The sequence below is a fragment of the Lissotriton helveticus genome, chromosome 3_1 (genome assembly GCF_964261635.1).
Source record: "Lissotriton helveticus chromosome 3_1, aLisHel1.1, whole genome shotgun sequence".
In the NCBI taxonomy this organism is placed as follows: domain Eukaryota; kingdom Metazoa; phylum Chordata; class Amphibia; order Caudata; family Salamandridae; genus Lissotriton; species Lissotriton helveticus.
This window is the reverse complement of record NC_136061.1, coordinates 222,082,501-222,102,520: the sequence shown is the minus strand read 5'-3', so window position 1 is coordinate 222,102,520 and position 20,020 is coordinate 222,082,501. Positions and strand designations below refer to the sequence as shown.

The 20,020-nt window shown below is 43.8% G+C and overlaps 1 protein-coding gene across 1 annotated transcript in view; it reads left to right on the top strand.

The window, feature by feature from the left end:
- The window catches only part of SSC4D (scavenger receptor cysteine rich family member with 4 domains), a 307,544-nt gene extending 289,076 nt beyond the window's left edge, over positions 1–18,468 (top strand). Inside the window, exons 9-11 of the mRNA XM_078679653.1 lie at positions 1,596–1,907; positions 8,641–8,721; positions 17,130–18,468. Of these exons, the coding sequence (XP_078535779.1) occupies positions 1,596–1,907; positions 8,641–8,721; positions 17,130–17,446 (710 nt within the window). The 3' untranslated portion in view covers positions 17,447–18,468. The remainder of the gene's footprint in view (positions 1–1,595; positions 1,908–8,640; positions 8,722–17,129) is intronic.
- The last annotated feature ends 1,552 nt before the right edge of the window (positions 18,469–20,020 follow it).

Below are 20,020 nucleotides of genomic sequence, written 5' to 3'. Positions count from 1 at the left end.
GTGAGGAGTCCAGCTTAACCCAAATCCCTGTCTTCAGCTGAGCCTAGGTGTCTCCTGGCAGATGCACCAAGAACCTGTCAAAGTCAAATCAGATCTCTACTTGAAGCCTGAACAAGTTTATTAAAATCAGAAATCAATGTTGTATAATTCACAAGATTAGACAACAATATGTGCCCCTCTACACACAGTGAGCTTAAATGCTAAAGCTTTCATTAACATAGAACTAATTTATAGGTTTTTCATAGGTACCAATGGCAATAACATGGTTGAAACCAACTCTACGAAAGCAATGCAGGTGAAGTTGGGACCTGTTAAACAAAGAGCATTTGACCTACAAAATGATCCAAAAAAGTAAACTTTCAGGTGCTGAGCAAACTAAAGGAGAATTATCACTTTGCTATTGCCAAGCATGAAACTCAGAGCCAATACAGTTTAGTACTACAGTTACATTGGTGTCAGTAATCACAGTACCACCCATGCAAATTGAGAAATTTTAGAGGGAGCACTGTCCCCGTCTGCATCCGGAGTGGGACAATTCACTTTATTTGTAATGCAGGTACGGAGATTTGCTGAAAAACATTTCAAAAGGATTTTTTCATCAGTCTAATGATTATACTCTACTGGCTAAAGGACCAAATCTATAGTTGGCTAAAGAATGCGTATGGAGCTTCCTTGCATCCAGGTAACGGGTGCTTCCCGAACGGTGTTCTGTTTGCCTCGTAATTCAGCACAAAAGATTTGGGAGAGAATCATGGATTATTTTTGCCAGGTGGTATTGGAGGACCATTTCTTTGTATTCCGTGGAAGAAGTTTGTCAAACATTAAGGAAAGTCTGGAATGGAAACAGGTCGGCAGCCTGTTGATATCCACCTCACAGGTAGATCAAATTGGTGTTCTTAGGGAGGTTGGAAATGCCATTTTGAAACTCTCTGGGGGGGGAAGAGATTTCCAGTGTCTTTCCTGGCTGATAGTGGACTGGATAACACAGTAGCTTTCTTTGGGGAGATGTATAAGAAATGGTATCCCAAAATTATCTGATGAGGCCATTGACAAATATGGATGTGAGACACAGTGGACCTCTTAAGAGATAAAAATAGCATCCAAATGTGTCCTTTGCAATTTGTTGGGTAATGGTTAAGATGGGGTAAAATGCAAACCTCCACGTTCGTTAGGTAGTAAGCTCTCTTGCTATCAACTAATGAGCCGAAAATTTTAATCACCCAAGAAAATTGCATGAATGGACTTCAGGGTGAAATTTCTGATGTCTAGAAGAGTAGTGGGTGAGCAAAAGTTGAACATCGCTTCAGCAAATCTTGAAAAACCCTCCAAGGACTTAAAGGTGTTTAAAAAACTGTGGGAGAATAATACTGGGAAACTAGATTCTTTTGTGTGAACGGAGCCTGCCAATTGACTTTTTGATTATTTTCCTACTGGTAAAATAAGTAAAATAGCTCGGAGGATTTTTCACTTATTTTGTTTGTTGAAAAATTATGTATTTGTTACACTAGTAGCATTAAAAGTTTGCACAATTGTCGTAATAACTATGTACAGAGCGATATGTAGCTGAAGCTTATTATTTTTGGTTTGCTCAACAGGTAGCCACATCAAGTTGGTGAATGGAAATAACAGCTGTCAGGGCCGAGTGGAGGTTATGTACCAAAGCACATGGGGTACTGTGTGTGATGACGACTGGGACCACAGTGATGCGCTGGTCGTGTGCCGGCAGGTGGGTTGCGGAGCTGCAATCATGGCCACCAGCTTGAGTTTCTTTGGCTACGGCATTGGGCCAATTTTTCTGGACAATGTGGATTGTGATGGAACAGAGACAGACCTATCACACTGCTTCAACCTAGGCTGGGGGCAGCATAACTGCGGTCACCACGAGGATGCAGGGGTTATCTGCCTAGGTGAGGAGTATAGAAGGCCCATGTGTTTTTTTGTCTGTGTATCGATGTATTGCACTTCATTCAATCCCTAGCATAAACAAATCCCACGGTTAAAAATTTTATGTGACACCAGGATGTGCTCAAAAAATTTATCTTTTCATTTCATAGTTGGTGTCCTGTATAGCCAGTCATTATTATGCCATCAGCTGTCTTTTTCTAATGTAGGCTTTTGTACTGCCACCAGAGGTGCCCATTTTTCAGCTGTTGCATTTTTATAACTAATTTGTTGTCAATTTTATTATTTCATAAAATGATTTTTCATTCCATTGGCTAGGTTTATAAAGTTTTGAAACATGTTTTTACAAAATGCCTAAAATTATTACATAACTGTATTGAATGTATATTAAATAAAGACAAAACACATGCATAATAAAAAAACAACCACTTAGAGCAGAATTAAATTTTAAGACATTTAAGAGATTGAAGAACTATACTTTCTGTATACAATTGTATTTTAATGTTCAAGAGAAAAATAAGTCATCCACGGCATGTAAGTACAAGGAATGCGCGACCTTTTTCCAGAATGTAAAGTTCTCCCCAATTGCTTTGATCTTGTTTATTGGAATCACCGAGGATGATGTCTTTGAGTGTCACTTCTCTCTTTGAGGGATTGGGAGTGCACCTTGTTTGAGGTAGTGATGGTAACCGAGACACTGGAGAGGTAGATTATGATAATATAGTTGGTGACATAGTCGAAGAAGGTGATTCATGGCACGAAGAATGATGAGAAGTCCCAGATGAATCTGACATTTTCCCCACCGAAGGAATAACATCACTGGAAGATTAATACACCTGTGTATACTCACAATCTGACATCTCCACTATTTCTCTGGACTTCAACTTCTACAACCAAGTTGAAGAGATCTGAAGTAATGAATGGTCAGAATCAGTATGAAGGGTTGGCATTGAACCAAGTTTTGACATTGCGAAGTCCTTTACCATCGACTTTCTGGACTTCTTCACCAATAAGTGGTACATTGAAGGTGAGACAACTCTCATCAATGAGCATGTTGTCATAATACCTGTCCTCTACAAATGCCCTCAACATGAAATTGAGACACTGTGATATTTTGATGTATAATCTTTTTTTTGGATCTCCTTCTGTGGGAGTCCTCGAGGTTCCAGAATCAGCAGATTTTGAGGAAGCTCCAGTCTCACAAGCTCTCAGATAAGTAGAACCCGGGCGTTGTCTTTCTCTTTCCTATGAAATCAGATTTGTTCTCCGCCCTTCATAGTCATCCTTGAAAATGTCAAAAAAGTGCTTGCACTTCTTAGCTTGGCGAAGGATCCCCTAAAAGCGGATTCCTATAGACCAATCTCCCTGCTGTATGCCATTTATAAGATCTTCATGAGTGTTCTTGCAGGGAGATTGGTCAAGCTGGCCCCTCAGCTGATTAACTCTGACCAAAAAGGGTTCATCCCGGGAGATATAACCAGGAGCAGATGCACCAGCTAATTGGTAACATCGACTTGGCTATGGTGCGATCGGATCCCTTGGCCGTAGTGGCACTAGATGCGGCCAAGGCGTTCGATAGAGTAGGCTGGGTATATCTCTGGGAGGTACTTAGCCTGATGGGCTTTGGTCCTATTTTTGTTCAGACCTTGATATATTGTTACCAAGGAGCCTCCGCAAAAATCTTGTTAAATGGCATGTTAACCTCTAGCTTCAAGATCCAAAGAGGAACAAAACAGGGCTGTCCCATCTCTCCCTTGTTGTTTGATATTTACATAGAGCCATTGGTCCAAGCAATAAGATCAGACAACCTAATTTCCCCCTTTAAATCTGAGCAATATTGTAGCAAGTAGGCTCTCTATGCCGACGATCTGTTGCTATACACCAACGATTTGGGGCGGCTATACAAAGGGTCGAAGCACTGTTGGAAAAATTTGGCTCCCTTTCAGGATATCTAGCCACATCTCCAAAACAGAGGTGATGTGTTGGAACATCGACAATTGGGAGGGTACCATGAGTAATGAGTTTAAATACCTGGGTATTACTATCATTAAAGATCTTCATAAAATCCCTCAGATGAATCTGAATAAGACCATTAAAGAAGTGTACCGCCTATTTGCCAGATGGAAAAATCTCCCCTTAACAATTTTCGGTAGGGTCAACTTGGTAAAAATGGTTATTCTACCTAAGTTGACATACCTGTTTAACGCGATCCTTCTTGATTTCCCCTAGTAAAGATATTTGTAAAATCCAAAGTAAGATCGGAAGTTTCATCTGGGCAAATAAGGGCGCTAGACTGTCGTGGAAAAAGCTGAGACGCAGGCTTACCAAAGGGGGGCTAGCTCTTCCAGATATTGTCTGGTCCTCTGTCACTTTCCAATTGAAAAACATCTGGATGTTACTTGCAAAACCAGAAGAGACATCTTGGGGGAGGCTATTGGGTGAAATGGTGAAGGCAGAGGGTGGAGGAGAAGGCTTTCTGTATAAATTTGGGGCACCTAGGTTCTTCAAAAAGGTGCGCCTGAAAGTTCTTAGGGCCGCCCTTGACTTATGGTATAAGGTCAGATGTAGATGGGGGATTGGGTATTATTCAGATTTTGCCCCGATCTGGGACTCCCCGGGGACACTGTTATGCCTGAAGGATAGCCTTGGGATCCCAATAAAAAGGGCCGGCATTACTACCTGGTCAGAACTTTTACCCTCAGAAGGAGTGTACCTCTGGGAGGTTTTAAGAGCAAAGGTTGGAAGTAGTCTTTCCAGATTTAAATACTTGCAACTAGTCTCCTGGTTCATAGTGGAAAAGGAGGACATACGAGGAGATTGAGGGACGGAGCAATCTTTGCAAGAAGTACATCTCAAAAGAAAGGAAGTTTCTATCTGGTATAAGAAGTTCTTGGAGGCGGAAGATATGGAACATTCACTGCAGCATGCAATCTGGAATCAGTCTCCCTCGGAGCCTGATATCGAAGACCTTTATGAATCCTCCTTGATGCTTCTTTATAAATATGTTAAACCAGCCAGCTTAAAAAAGAACCATTTATTTGTTATTAACAGGCTTTTCTACACACCTGCAAAGATTGCTAAGTTTGCACCACTATCCTCCCCAAATGTCCACGATGCAACCTTCTTAACGCTAATGATATCCATATTTTCTGTGAATGTCTCGAACTCAGACCTTTCTGGAGGAGGGGTGGGGGACGTTTTACGTGGCATTTTTAAAATTAAAATCAAGGTCAACATTTCCCTGGTAATATTTGGGGATGACGGCGCGCTTGGAAAGAATCTTCAGCAGGAACATAGAGGCTTGTTGTTATACCTGGTTCTAATAGCCCGGAGAGAAATCTGTATGAAGTGGAAAGAAATGCGGCCCCAACGTGTAAGGACTGGTTAAAAGCTGCATTTGCCATGGTCCGTTTCGACCAAGGGCGAGATATTGAGAGTGGGCTGAACATCTGGCAGGCCCTAGTGTCCTGGGGTAGGAAGCTGAGTCTGGTATAGCTCCTCATTGGTTCCTCCTGGTCTTATGATTACACCAAGCTTCCAACAAAGGGGCTGGCCTGGTTTGGTCTAAGCGAATTCAGCAGTTTGGAACGATGGCTTCTTTTTAAGAATTGCAGATGCTTATTGGTGAGATGAGGACAAAAAAAATAGCTTGGCGAGAGCTAAGCAGGCACACTATGCACTATGGATCAGAAGATATATTATTTTTTCCACAAGAAAAGCACTTCAAAAATAGTGAAAATATTTTGATGGAAAAAATAAAAATATTTTCCAGCTGGAAAAGGTGTAAAACTATCCCGAACACCTAAAATGTTAGATGAAAATGGTATTTGAATTCCTTGAAAGGTCTATCGCTGAAATAAGCAATAAAAAGGCAAAGCTTGTTGCTCCAGGATTCTTGCAATGGGATCTGTAAAAGGACTGATCTAATTGCCACTGGTTGGGAATGATGGGAAGCCAAAGGATTAGCTTCTTTAAAGAGGCAATGTTAGTTTTCCAGTATTAGAATCTGTAAACTATTGACCTACATTGTCCTCATTTGCTTTCATTTTCCCTTTAAAAGAGGTTTGTGAAAGAGTCTTTCTGGAGAGAACTTCCATATTAGTGACATTTTGAAAGGAAAATAACCAAAATGTGTCCAGTACTGTCTCTAGATAAGATTTCAGAATTTGTCTTTATTTTTCAATAGTAATTTTTTTTCTGAAGCCATTTTACCTACTTGTTTGTGGATTAAAAGTGCTCCAGGATCCTACGTGTGGACGGAACTAACCAGTGCTTAGGAGGACTATTGATGAAGATCCCTCGGAGAAGAATCAAGCACATGAACATCGATTCATTAAAGTGGGGTAGAGGAATTAGCATCACACACACTTTGACCTTAATCACAGGAAACAACATCATTTCACCTTTGACTCTGAATATCATTAGAAAGTGGTGTCATTTTACCGTAACCCTAAAGCTATCATAATAATTGACATTTCTAAAGTACCATAATTGAACAATTACTATAACACAACACAGACAAATGCCCACTATAGCACCCACCTACATTTGGACACTGACATGATCTTTGTAAGTGGAGGAAAGTAATACTTGCCCTGAATTGAAGCGAGACAAACCTCTTCTAGAAGGACTTGGTGGGATCTGCCCTGTGAACATTTTAAATTATATGTGATCAAATAGTGTATTTAAAAGTACAGTTTTCACATATATTTGCTAAAAAACCTTAAGCTCTGAATTGATACTCATTCATATTCGAGTCCATTCATGGTGTGCCAAGACAAATAAACCGGACGATCCTGAGGAGTTGACCCCATTGTTTTCAGAATGTGCTTTGGGTGCCCCCATATGTCAAACGTTACCTCCATTGTGCCATCAGGCATATCCTTATGCCAAAAATTGCCTACAATATGCCAGCTTTAGAATTTTGCAATTAATGCCATCCATATATTAAATGTCAAAATTACCTCTCAAACTTCCTGTAGTATGTCAGGGTAAGTATTTTGTCATGGTTGCCCCCCCCCACTCATATGCCATGGTTTTCCTTTCATATCAATAAGTATCTCCAAGGTGCTAATGCTGCAGGTGCCCCCCTGCCAAACATTCCTCAAATATGCCAGTGCCAGCATTTTTCCATAGGTGCCCCATATGCCAAGAATTCCCTTTGGCATGCCAGTGCCAGTATTTTATGAAGGGAGACCATTATGCCAAGAATTACTCCAGCGTGCCAGTGCCAATATTTTGTCACAGCTGCCTGTCATGCTAACAATTGCCTCCAGTATACCACTAGCAGTATGCTTCGCGCATACCTGTTTAAGCCATGAATTACCAACAGCATGTCAGGGCCAACGGCAGACACTACATTCTTACCCATACTCACATTCCCTCACTCACACTACTTCATTCGTTCTCACTTACTTGCAATCGTTCCCTCTTATTCACCATCTTGTACTCGCTCTTACTTACTCACTCACTGACTCTCCCATACTCACGGACATGCTATCATTCTCACTCACTACCTTTCACTGACTCTCACTCACTACCTGTCACTCATTCTCACTAACTTTCACTCATACAGATACAGGCACGTGCTCACAAACACACACTCGCTTGCACACCAACACTAACCCTGGGCGTAGGACTAAGCTACGCTCACGTAGTTTGCGCAACTACGCGCTGCGTGAATTGCACGTAGCACAGTGCAAAAACGCATAGGGTAGCAAGCATTTTTTGCTTGCTCGCGGCCATCAACGTCAAGTTAGCGACTGCGAGCGAGCAAAACAACATCCCGGCGAGACTTTTTTCTCGTTCGCAATCAGCAACATCAAGTTGCCGATCGCGAGCGTGGAAAATAAGCCTCTTGGTGAGATTCTCAAAGAGGGGAGGTTAGGTTTCTCATTGCGAGTGGTTGCGTATGCTCGCAATGAGAACCTACCAGTCAGCATTGAGAAAACTGCCGCTCGAGTACAGATCTACTCGAGTGGCAGGAAAGGACCGCTTGCACTGTCCAAGATGATGTTTGCAATGATTGCACAGTGCGGACAAGCACCTGGCACTGTGCAATCAGTACGAACAGCATTTTGCACAGTGCACAACGCAGTTCACGTAGCTATGCGTAGCTTGCGTAGTGCACTTCGCGTAGCTACGCGTAGCGCTACTACGCGAACTACGCCCAGGGTTAACCAACACTCTCTCACCCTCAAGCATGCACACAACATACATTTACAAATGTTTTTTTTTACATACTTCATCTGCAACTAGAGATCTCGTTCCAGCTCCTGGTGCTCCCTTTTTATTATACTTCTAGTGACAAATCAGCAATTATTTACTATCCGTATAATACAACATGGGCAGAAAACATGAATGGGGCACCGACATAAGGACAAGATGTATCAGTTTTATTTTGCACTGACTTTGCTGCATCTGAGGCCAGGGATCGTAAAGACAGTGCCAGAGATCGCAGGGGGCAAGCCAGGGGTCACATCTGTGGTAGGATGAATAAGACTGCACCTGTTGATTTCAGATCAGGTGATTATGACAGTGTGGAGAGGGAATTGTGAAGGAATATGTTAAAGAGGCATCTGCAAGTCCCTCAAATCATATTGAATTTGTTTAGATTTCTATCTTCACCTATGACTGTAAACTGACCGATATTACAGCACCTAACAACATCCAGTCCATCTGTCTTATTCAAAAACATTAATGGAAACCTAATGCTTTGCCGTTTTTATCTGATGATAGGAGCAGAAGAAGATTTGGAAAGTCAAACCACAGACAGTACCATTTTAACTATCGCCACATCTACCACACCACCAACAGATGGTAAGTATTATGTTGCTCCACAGTTCCACATCTGCACTACCACAAGAGGATAGTAAATATTCTGTATGTCAGACAAGGTATTCTGTGTGCCAACAGTACCACAAAAATAATGGCATTAAATGATGATGTAAGATGTTCTATGTGTCCACTCGGTCTGACGTACGCTACCACTCAAGGACGGCAGATATTTTGTATGTCTGGTGCCATATATGCACTCCCGCCAATATGAGGTAGTCATTCTGTCGGCCAAAAGTTAGTAGGTATTTTGTTCACCCACTCTACCACAAAAACACTCTCACCAACGTTGGTGGGTATTGTGTATATCTAAGATAGCACTTCCGCACTAGCACCAAAGAATCGTCCATATTCTGCTTGTACAGAGTACTCCATCAAGTGAAACCGAGGTCCAGAGGTCTCGGGGACTCATTAATCCACGATTATTGCTGTATTATAGCATCACGTTTGGGGCATTCTAATAGAGCCCATGACCCCCTTGTTAAGGCACTGGGAAGATATAACTTAAAATTCAGGACTTCCCTTAATGACGGTCCAAGTGCATGCTGGAGTGGCTCACATCATATCTCAACAAGCATTTGCAATGCACGCTTGCACGCCTGTATGGATATGACTGTGTGCGCGTGTTGCTTGCTACGCAGGCAATGTGCCAACATCCGCCCCCCTTTATTGGTGCCTATATAAAATTTGTGTTTAAGGCGAAGCATCACATACTCGGCTCTATCTAAGTCAAGGTGCTTAAGTAGCAGTCTGTCCCGCTCTAATCTACGCCATATTCTGGGGGCCCCAGTGTGCTTGTGGATGGACTCTAATTCTACTACAGACTTCTTCAACTCCTCTCTCTTATTCCTCCGGGCTACTTACTTGAAAGCTTCCCAAACCGTGGAAAGGGTAACCTATCCTGTGTCATTATGGGCCAGGTAATCTGTGATCATCTGCCTAATTGAAGAAACCACGTCAGGGGAGTGCAGCAGCGTTTCTCGTAGATGCCATAGCAGAGGCTGTGTAGGGGACGTGTGTACTGTTAAGATGAGTGTGATAGCAGCGTGGTCCAACAGTGAACAGGGCTCTATGGTAGAGGGTGTTATCTGATTAAGTGGTCCAGGCGAACATACGTTTCATGTGCTGCTGAATAAAAGGTATAGTCCCATTCATCGGGATGCTGCAAACGCCACACATTGTGCATCCCACAACTAGCTAATCATGCTAGCCCCTCCGAAGAAAAGGCCCCAGCGTGTCCGGTCCGCCGCCTAGAGTGATCCAGTGTTGCGCCCATTACAATGTTGAGATCTCCACTCAGCAAAATTGCCTGGTCAGGAGACTGAAGGATCTTAGCCAATGCCTCAGTTATAAAGTCCTCCTGTCATTCGTTTGGAGTGTAGAGTGAGTTTATTGTGAGATGAAATGCGCCTATTTGCACCCGGATATCCAGGAGCCGGCCCTTGATCTCTACGCAAGTGCCTAAGATTGCACAATTAAACCGTTTGGAGAAAAGGATAGCCACACCCCTCTTCCTTCTTCTGGATGACTACACTTGCTGAAGGAATCTCTTGGTTTGCATTTTGAGGGTGTCCTGGGCAAGCAAGTGTGTTTCTTGAAGCAAGCATTTGTCCCCTTGCGAGTGTCCTAAAAAATAAAGGATCGCTGATCTCTTTGTGGGGTTGTAAGGCCTTTAACATTAAGACTAAGTATTTTTATCTCCGTTATCTCAGGAAAAGAGGAGGCGACACAGATGTGGGCGGAAAATGCATGAGGCTGGCCTTGAGGTGCGTGAGTACCGAGCGGGGTCAGAGTGAACTGGGGATTGGTCAGCCTGAGCTACAACAGTCGGAAGGGAAACCCCCAATCTAAACCCCTAAAACCAAACATAAAATAGAAAATGAGAATGAACAAGAAGTCCAAAGAATTCTTCATGACTTGGAAGTCCATATTCGTGTTGTCAGCCAGGGCTTGCAGGACAGAAGGAAACTGTAGAATTGGGCATCACCGTCCCCACCTCGATAAAACCTCCCACGTACAAATGTAAAGTACCTTACTTGGGGATCAGCATCAAGTTTGCTTTCACCGGAGAGGGAACACAGTACCTCCGACCGCTCCTTCGCCATGGTGGCTGGATCCGGACGGTGAAGATCTGGGCGCCGTCCCCTCCTGTTACCACAAGTGTTCCTGCCCTGGACCTTCTTGACAGGCAGTGGACGAGGGGGGTCCTGATCGGAGAGATCAAGATTAAGAACCTTACTGGCCTCTGTCAGGGAGTGCAGTTGATGAGTTTTACTGGAGAATTGGAAGATAAGACGAAACGGGTGTCCCATGAATAGGCGATACCCAGAGAGCGAAGGTGGTTGGTGACTGGACAAAACTCCTTCCTCTTCTACAGGGTGGAGACAGCTAGGTCCTGAAATAGTTGAATGGTGTGGCCTCTGAATTGAAATTGTTGATCAGATTTTGCAGCCCTGAGGATCGCTTCCTTTTGTTTAAAGTTGTGAACACATACCAGCATGTCAGGAGGTGGGCGAGGAGGTGCTCGGGGGAGCAACTCTATGCAACGATCTTGTTTGGTGTTGCTCGGCTCACTGACCCTGAGGATGTTGCTGAATAAAGCCTGAACATAGCCCTCGAGGTCCATGCCCTCTGCGCCTGAGTGAACTCCCCGGACGTGTAGATGATTCCTACTCAATCTGTTTTCTAGATCTTCTGAGTGTGCCTGGAGGTTCAGTTTTTGATCCTGCAATCAAATGATCTCCTGTTGAAGGGCTTTAATTTCTGCATCCCTGGTCAGAGACTCCCTGAGCTCCATTGCGAGGTCCTTTTTAACTGTCTGCAGATCCTCCTTCAGGGATGCGAATAATGCCTCTAAGAATGTATTGGTCACCGTGCTCTCTTTGCCCTCTCCGCCTCCATTAGACCTAGGATCCTCCATTGATAGCTTCTCTTGTTGGGTGTCAGCCGCGCCTATAAGCAGCTTGTCTTTGACGGATCTGTCTTTTTTCCCTTTTGCCTAGGCCATAACCCTCGTCTCCTAGCCCCCTGGCCAGGGGGTATTAAATAATGGGTTATACACCTGGCTTCACAGCCCGCACCCGTCCAGTTGCTGTCCCAGGGGCCGGTCAGTGCGGGTCTGAACAGGTAAAGTTGCGGATGCGGCACCTTTATGTTGTTGAACAACTACCAAGGACCTCCGGTAGCATGCCTGACACCATGAACAACTCCCCGAGGGCCCTCAACCCAGGACGTCCCCAGCCAGCAGAGAGGAAAGGCTGTGGAGAGATAAAGACAAGAAGGCACTCAGTATTCCCTCCGTGTGGGCCGCAGGGCATCAGACATAGATCAGATGTGGCCCTTGGGTGACCTCAGAAAGCTGAGGGTACCCCTCATGTATGGATGACGGTGTCCCTGTGTTGTCTTCAATAGTCGGCCAGCATTAGGTCTGTTAGGGAGCGCAGGGCTACCTGGCACCACCCCTGCCTCAGTCCACCAGTATGAGGGCCGAAGACCTCCTCGAACAAACAGAGCGCCAGTGCAGGTGTCATTGTGTGCCCTCGGGGGTGCCCCAATAGGCCGCGCAGTGCGTTGTGCGCAGGGGACAGGTAACTCGTCGGTCTCCTCCCAGGATTTCTCAGGGCCATTGTGTGCCCCGAGTAGCAGCCCACTCTTGTTGCTAGTCCCACCAGGAACCACTGGGCCAGGGGACGTTGTAGCTTTCTGAGCACCACTCCAGGAGCCCGTTGCGTGAGCTGTACACAGGGGGGAGGCCCCACGCCTTCTCTTGACCACAAGGCCTTTCTCCCACAATAAGCCTTGGGAAACGGTCCAGTTTTACTGCTGGCCTCTGCAATAGGGGAAAGGTCGAATCAGCCACAGCGTGGCTCTCAATCCAAAGGCCTACCCCCCCGCCCCCCCCCCACCCCTTGAAGTTGATGCAGATTAACCAATGAAGGGGGGGCAGAACTTGCGGCAGCAAGCTGGGGGACGCGGGCCTTCAAGGGCATCGCTGTGTGCATGTGGATCTCACACCACCAGAAGCCCTGGGTCTCGGTGCAGGCCTCCGTACAGCTTCCAAACGGCCGCTGACACCCCCTTGCTCCACTGCGCCGCATAGTTCCTCCAGCGGCTCAGGCCTGAGGAGTGGAGGGTCCATGTAGCAGCATGAATGCGGCTCTCCTGCTGTTCTCGAATGCCGCCAATTGGGCACTTCTGAGATGCAGGCCTCCACACACCCGGCCACGCGGCCCGGCCATCAGCAGCCCGGGCTACGACCACAGGGGCCCACCTCTAAATGCCGATGCGAGTCGCCTCTGCCACTGGATCCCCACTTGCTTGATAGACTGCGAGCTGGTACATCAGCTCCGTCTCTCCGCACCTCCAGGTGCGAAGCAGTGCGGCCTCCACGTAGGCCTCCAACACTCACTGGCCCAAGACCAAGTCGCTCCTCTCTGCCCGGGTTCGATCCAGCTCATAGGTGGCCCCTCGTACCCGTCAGTCCACACTCACCCCCAGTCGCAATATCAAACGAGAGGAGTGCAGTTAAAGGTGCTTTGAAACGGGCAGGGACGGGGCACCAACAGAACACGTCCGCTCACCCTGCCATCTTGGCCACGCCCCCCTCCAGAACTTTTTTGATGCATGCTGGGAGTTGTAGCTCTGTTTGACCAGTAGAACTACGACTTCAAATACCAGAATTCAAAGGAAATTCCTGGACTGGATTTGTATGAGCTACTTATGCATGGAACTGGGAAGCTAGAGGGCTCTGATACTTGTATTAGTGCCTCTTCACTTAAAAATGGAAATGGTCTCACTGAAAACCAAAGCAGTGGAAATACTGCTCTGTTGGTAGGTCTAGTCCGAGGTAGCGCATGTGCTGTTGCTTTCAAGACATTTTATTTACTTACAGGTGTCTTAGAGCCCACTTCTTGCTTGCATTGGTTGGCTTCATCTTCTGTCTAATTCACTTGCTTCTCTTGGTCAGTGCATGCCGACTTCACTTCCTCTTCAGGTGTTTCTTCCTCCCCTGAAGAACAGCCAAAATGCTGCTTCCTTGTCCAGTGTCCTACCACTGCACACACTATTGGAACTACTTTTTTCTTTTACTTGCAGCACTGCCTGAGAGTGAATGTAGTTGGAGGCCTCTGCATAGCATTTTTCTTCCCTAAATTCCAGTGATGCTGCACAGCATCCGGACTGGCTGAAAGACGTTGCCAAACCAGCAGCTCTCTCATAGGCAATAACTTCTGGCTTTGACAATGCTTGTTAAAATATGCTGCACACCTGTGCTGTGTTTCAAGAGAATTCACATTCTGCTAACTTTACACAGCGTTCTCATTTCAACAGCACATATTAAAGATGGTATAAAGTCAGAGACAGAACTGCATTGCTCTCAGGTTTCCAAGGTGTGAGTAGATCATCAAGTTCAGGTTTTTTCTTTGCATTCTGGAATATGTAGGGCTGTTAATCCCGCTGTAAAAGCAATACTACAAGTCACAGATTATAAAGAATATGTGGCCTGAATGAACCCAAGCATGGAGCTGGGAAACTAGAGTGCTCAGAGAACTGAAGCAGCAGACAGAGCTTACTACCTGTCAATTATGAGTGGCCCTAAATCTGTATAAAACTGTATTTTATTAAAATGTACACAGGTACATGCAAACAAAGGGCCCGATTGCCAATCGTGAACTTACACTTTTGTGTCATTTAATGATTTTTTTCAATTCCCAAAGCAATTTTACCGATAGTATCTTTACGACTGCCCGTCTTTTTATGTTCCTAGTCTCCGCCTCAAGTGCAAAGACGTAGTCGTTAAAAAAACACTCATAAAATTCCTTTGTGAAATGCAAAAAATTGTAAACTTACAAAAAGGTGTACGTTCACCTTCGTGAATCAGGCCCAAAATGTCTATCGACCCTTAAAGGGGCCATCCAGTGAATGATATCACAATATATCTCATAAACCCGCGTGACATCATTAAACAAAGCAACATTATGAAATGCCTATTATTGACTTTTAGAGGCTTGGGTTAAGAGAACTCTTTTTTCCCCTACAATAGATGGTCCTTTTAAGTAATAAAGTTATTCTGCACAAACTCACTGCTGACATGATTACACTGACCAGTTGGTGGGAGACAGGTTAGAGTTTGCCACGTAGCTGCCAAGATTTCCAGGTCCATGTATGAGTAGGTGCTGCAAACTAGATTATTTTATTCTTTGCATACTCGGTGTTGAAGTCCTTGTTTAATAGTCGAATACCCAAGTCTACAAGTCACAGAATTTAATAGTAAACCTGGTGTTGCGGTCCTGATTTTATAACGGGATAGGCACTTTAGAAGTCCCAATATGCAAAAAAAATCTGGGTTGGAGCAGCGAGTCACAGATGGACCTAGTAAACTTGGCAGGGCTGTATCGATTGTTTTAGTCCAGGGCTTGAGCCTATTATAAGGGGCTTCGCTCGAGATGTTTTCTGGCTCTTACGGAGAAGCCCGTTATACATGGTCCTTGCTATCGTGCTGGTAATGACGGCTAAAGTTAGAAAAAATCCAAATGCAGGAACCAGGATTATTGCAGTGTCTGAACTACTTCTTGTGTGTTTAACAGACCTAGTAGTGCTTACAGCATAACTGTGGGTGAAGAGAAATGTAGGAACATTTACGTGTGTATACTATATTTTAATTTTCGCTTTGGATATCGTGCCACGCTCTCCTGTGTGTGCACTCCTTTAGATCGCAGCTATAACTGAAAACTAAAGTGACATTTTATTTTAACCAAAGAGTATCAGCGCTTCTAAGATGAGCACTCCGATTGGTGCAGGAAGAAAGAGGCGAAAATGATGCACACTACGAACAAAACACAATATTCACCTTATTTTATTTATTTAGTTAGGAAGTTTTATATAGCGCGAACTTGATCCCGAAGGATATCAGAGCGCTTTACAATTTGAGGGTTAGGTAACAAATCAAAACATGAGTCTAACATGGGGAATCTAATAGGCATTGAATCAAATAGTGCACATATAACAACTCATTATAAAACCTGAGTGAACGAGGAATGGGCTATCTGCGACACTCCCGCTTTGCCTGTCCCACAGGGGTGACGCGTTATTCCAGGATGATTTAAATGGTTTGGTGCCTCAGAACTGTTTCGAGTGCACGGACGTATCTAAAGAAACCCATAGGCATTATTGGCCGTACAATTATTACCTATACAGCAAAGGAGAAAGAAGCCCCATAACCTGCCTTTAAGGCCCCTTACAAATAAGGAAATACTACTACCCAAGTTACAAATGTTCAGTGTACCCACCAAAGAACATAATGCTTACTCTGATATGTTGGATTCGAACATGAGTCTTGAAGGTTGGAACAACAGAAACCTACAAAACTGAGTGCTAAAAGCAATTGAGGTCAAATAAAATCATCTTAGCTGAAGTAGCTTATAAATTCAGTGAGTATTTTTTATGTAAAATAACCCCTTAGCATTGCAACGTAAGCACTCCATTAAAGGCAGAATGATTCACCAAATTGCATGCAGTAAGTGAGAAGCACCCCTCTGGGGAGGTGCCAAAGATCACTGTGTGTATATTAAAGAACTGGTGACTGTATGTCTTGCAGGCAACTGTGCTGTCAAGCCAGATCGAAAACAGAGTCCCCTCAACTAAGCACTGGATGGATACCACTTATCCTATCAGAACCAAGTGGTTACAAAATGGGACAAATACAAGCAAAGGGAGGCAAGCTATCAAATCAAGGGTAGACATCTGAGGTAGACAACAAAGGCATCCATCCACTTAGGAGCAAGGGCTTACCCAAAGCCAACTTTAAGCATATTCCACGTATTGGAAACAGTAGGTCTACTAATTACTAGCTAAAGCGAGACCTAACAAGGCACAACGGTTGATATTAGAGCTAGGATAAGGGTTAATAATAAGGTTAGGTTTAGGGTTTGAGGTAGGGATTAGGGTAAAGATTCATGTTAGGATTAGTGTAAGTGCATGGAGCAGGGCTGATATTAGGATTATGCTTTGCACAGCAATCCAGTCACGCTGCATGATTCTCAATGGTTTCATGACAACAATGTTAGGTTAATATCTTAACTTATTCACTCACATTATTTTTGTTTCGAGAGAAAGACAAACTCTACAGCCCCCGATATGGCAAAGACACTTTTTTGAGAGCTACTCAGACCCACCCAATGCAATGATATGACTGGGCAGTAGGTGTCATTGTTCCACCAGGGTCTTTTATCTTCTCACTCCACACATCTTTGGGTGTTGCTTTTAGCAAAGCTGTTTAAAACTGTATCTTATTAGGTGCTGTAGCTGATTGCCACCAAGGGACTTGCCTATATGATACAAATGCTCAGCAATTGAGAATAGAAACCTTGATCGTAATGTTCTTCCTTTATTACCAGGCTCACTTCGTTTGACCAATGGCAGCCATCGGTGTGAAGGTCGCGTGGAGCTCTTCTTCCTGCTGCAGTGGGGCACAGTGTGTGATGACGCCTGGGATTTGATGGATGTCCGGGTGGTGTGTCGGCTGATAGGCTGTGGAGCAGCTGTGGCTGCGCGGGCAGAGGCGCACTATGGACAAGGCAGCGGCTACATTTTTCTCGACAATTTGAAGTGCCGGGGGAATGAGTCCTCCCTCCTTCAGTGCTCCCACATCCGCTGGAACGTCCACAACTGCGACCACTCAGAAGATGCTGGGGCCTTATGTGAACTATTATGATTGGCTCGCCCCTGGCCCTGAACATCTGTAAATCTATACATTTTGTAAATATATTTTTTCACTTTTATGTGCACTTTATACATTTATTGTGAATTATGTTCATAACTGGGTGTACATTTAGCGTGAGCTATTGGAGTTAATTGGGAGCTTGATTTTCAATTCCCAGATGCACAGCGACATTTCGTAAGAAACATACACTATTCACTGGCTACAAAAGTTAGATGGGTATGTGTTGTCCACTATTAACAAAATTGCTTAATGTTCTACTTTTTCATGTTGGGAAATCAGCTTAAGTGCAAAGTTCTACTTATCTGCTATCTAGTACGTTTAAATTGTAAAAATTGGTGCTTCAGCATAGGATAACGTGCTGTTGCCTACCCGCGTCGTTTGGATTAAGGGTATCACTGCCCCCATGTCAGCCTTTTAAGACTGAATTATTAAATAGTTTTGTGGTGATACAAGGAACATATTTCATGGTTCCACTGAAATATGGGTGAAATCATTTTAATGACAACCTGCATAATCACTCTGCAGAGCTTTTACATTGGGGGTACTTTTAGGGCTAATATGATTATGTGGACCAAGTTATGCACAAGAGTATCTAAATTGTTCAACAAGAAAAGACAAAGTATGCGGTAAACTGGCAGTATTATTTTCATCCAATTGCGCTACAATGTTTTTGTTGAAATCTTTAAATTATTTGGCTGTAACCCATAACTATGCAGTAAAGATTACAGACTCATATAAAACCAATGGACCTCACAGTTGCCCATTGTTTTATGAAAAATGTATTTAGGAAAGGCAAACAAAACAAGCATATGTACGTGGAGGAAGCCACTATATAAAAATGGAGAAATTGCCTCATATTGGAGAGCCACCTGCACTCACTCACTCACACCCTCCTCTTAAAGCCCCATCATGTCTCTTACATCTCTGACCTGTTTTAGAATTTGAAAAATTGTGTTCTTGTAATGAGAAACTGAATGGTGTGTAACTTAAACAATTCATTGTTTGGTTCCAGACTCTCAGCAAATTGTACATGTTGAGTATTTTGTGAAACATCTTAAAAGAAAACATAAAAGTATGTTTCTCTGACTCTTTATACCCTGCAGTCTTTTTCTTGTCTAGACTAGATTGTTTCATGGATAACTACAAAGATTGTTTAGTGAAAGAAAGTCAATAGTTTGTATTTTCTATTAAGCATTTCAGTCTTAAAAATGTCCTATCTATCTATCTATCTATCTATCTATCTATCTATCTATCTATCTATCTATCTATCTATCTATCTATCTATCTATCTATCTATCTATCTATCTATCTATCTATCTATCCATCTATCCATCTATCCATCTAACTATGATAAACTCCAATCTTTTGGAATATTTTGTTAATTGTGAGCTGCAACACTCATACTAGTCAATACTAAAAATTCAGAGAGCTCTGCTTACACACCACTATCATGACCTGCTGTCTCCCCATGAATTCTATATAGAGACACAAACAAGCTCTGTGCTCTCATATTAAGACTTGAGCTGACAAGGAAAACACAATATTTTTGAAGACACCATGGTAGAAGGCTAGAAAAGAACATTCCTCAAACCATATCAACTTTCCTGGTCAAACAAACCAAGATGAAGCAATCATAATGGGCCCCTTAATGTTTGAGAAAGTAAGGAAATGGGCCCCTTAATGTTTGAGAAAGTAAGGGAAACTAAGCTCCTTTAACCACCCAAAGGAATCAAAAGGGAACAAAACAAACAAGGAGCAAGGAAGCAAATGGTCCAAACTGGTCAATCGAGAAGAGACTTTACCACCTGTTGTGGCCAGACACGATATAAAACTATGACTGGTGTTTAAATCTTACCATTCCATACTGACCCAATCTATATTCTAACTCCCCCAACCTTGCCTTGGAAGTGATGTTCTGTGTTTCTCTGTTATTCCAAACTTCCTTTGCTTCCCAGCCAACAGTGGCCCATCCGTCAAGTCGTCCCATTGCAAGCTTGTAATGTGGAGTCTCAAAAATATGAATGAATACTCTTGATATCAGCTGTGGCTAACGGAGATTGTCTATTCTTGAATTCCTAACACCTGTCCCCAACTTGGGTCCACTGGTGTACATCCAGAACCTCCATGGTACAACAGCGTTATTCAATGACTGTGTCAGTGAGGAGCAGTCTCATGCTAACCACTGTGAAATAAAAAACATGATTTACACCACACTCCCAGCGTGCAAGAAGTCACCCTCTTCAGTGAGGCATCACAGATAATAAGTTAAGTGTCACTCCCTGCCCGCTGTGGTCTGACCTTGGTGTAATAAAGCTGATGCACCTAACTAACCTACGTTTGTGCCAAAATGGCCATTTCTCTCGGAGATGTCAGTGCCTCCCTCTTTACCTCCTCTATCAACTCCAACCCATCAGATTCAGATGAGATGTTCTGACATCCTTGGTACTCCTTGTTCCTCTTGGTTGTGCTGGCATCTGCTGGATGGTGTAGCTGCTGATTGTCAACTCTAGATGATTGGCCAATAACAGCTGGTCTATTTGCTGCAATGCCCTTTCTTTCTCCCGA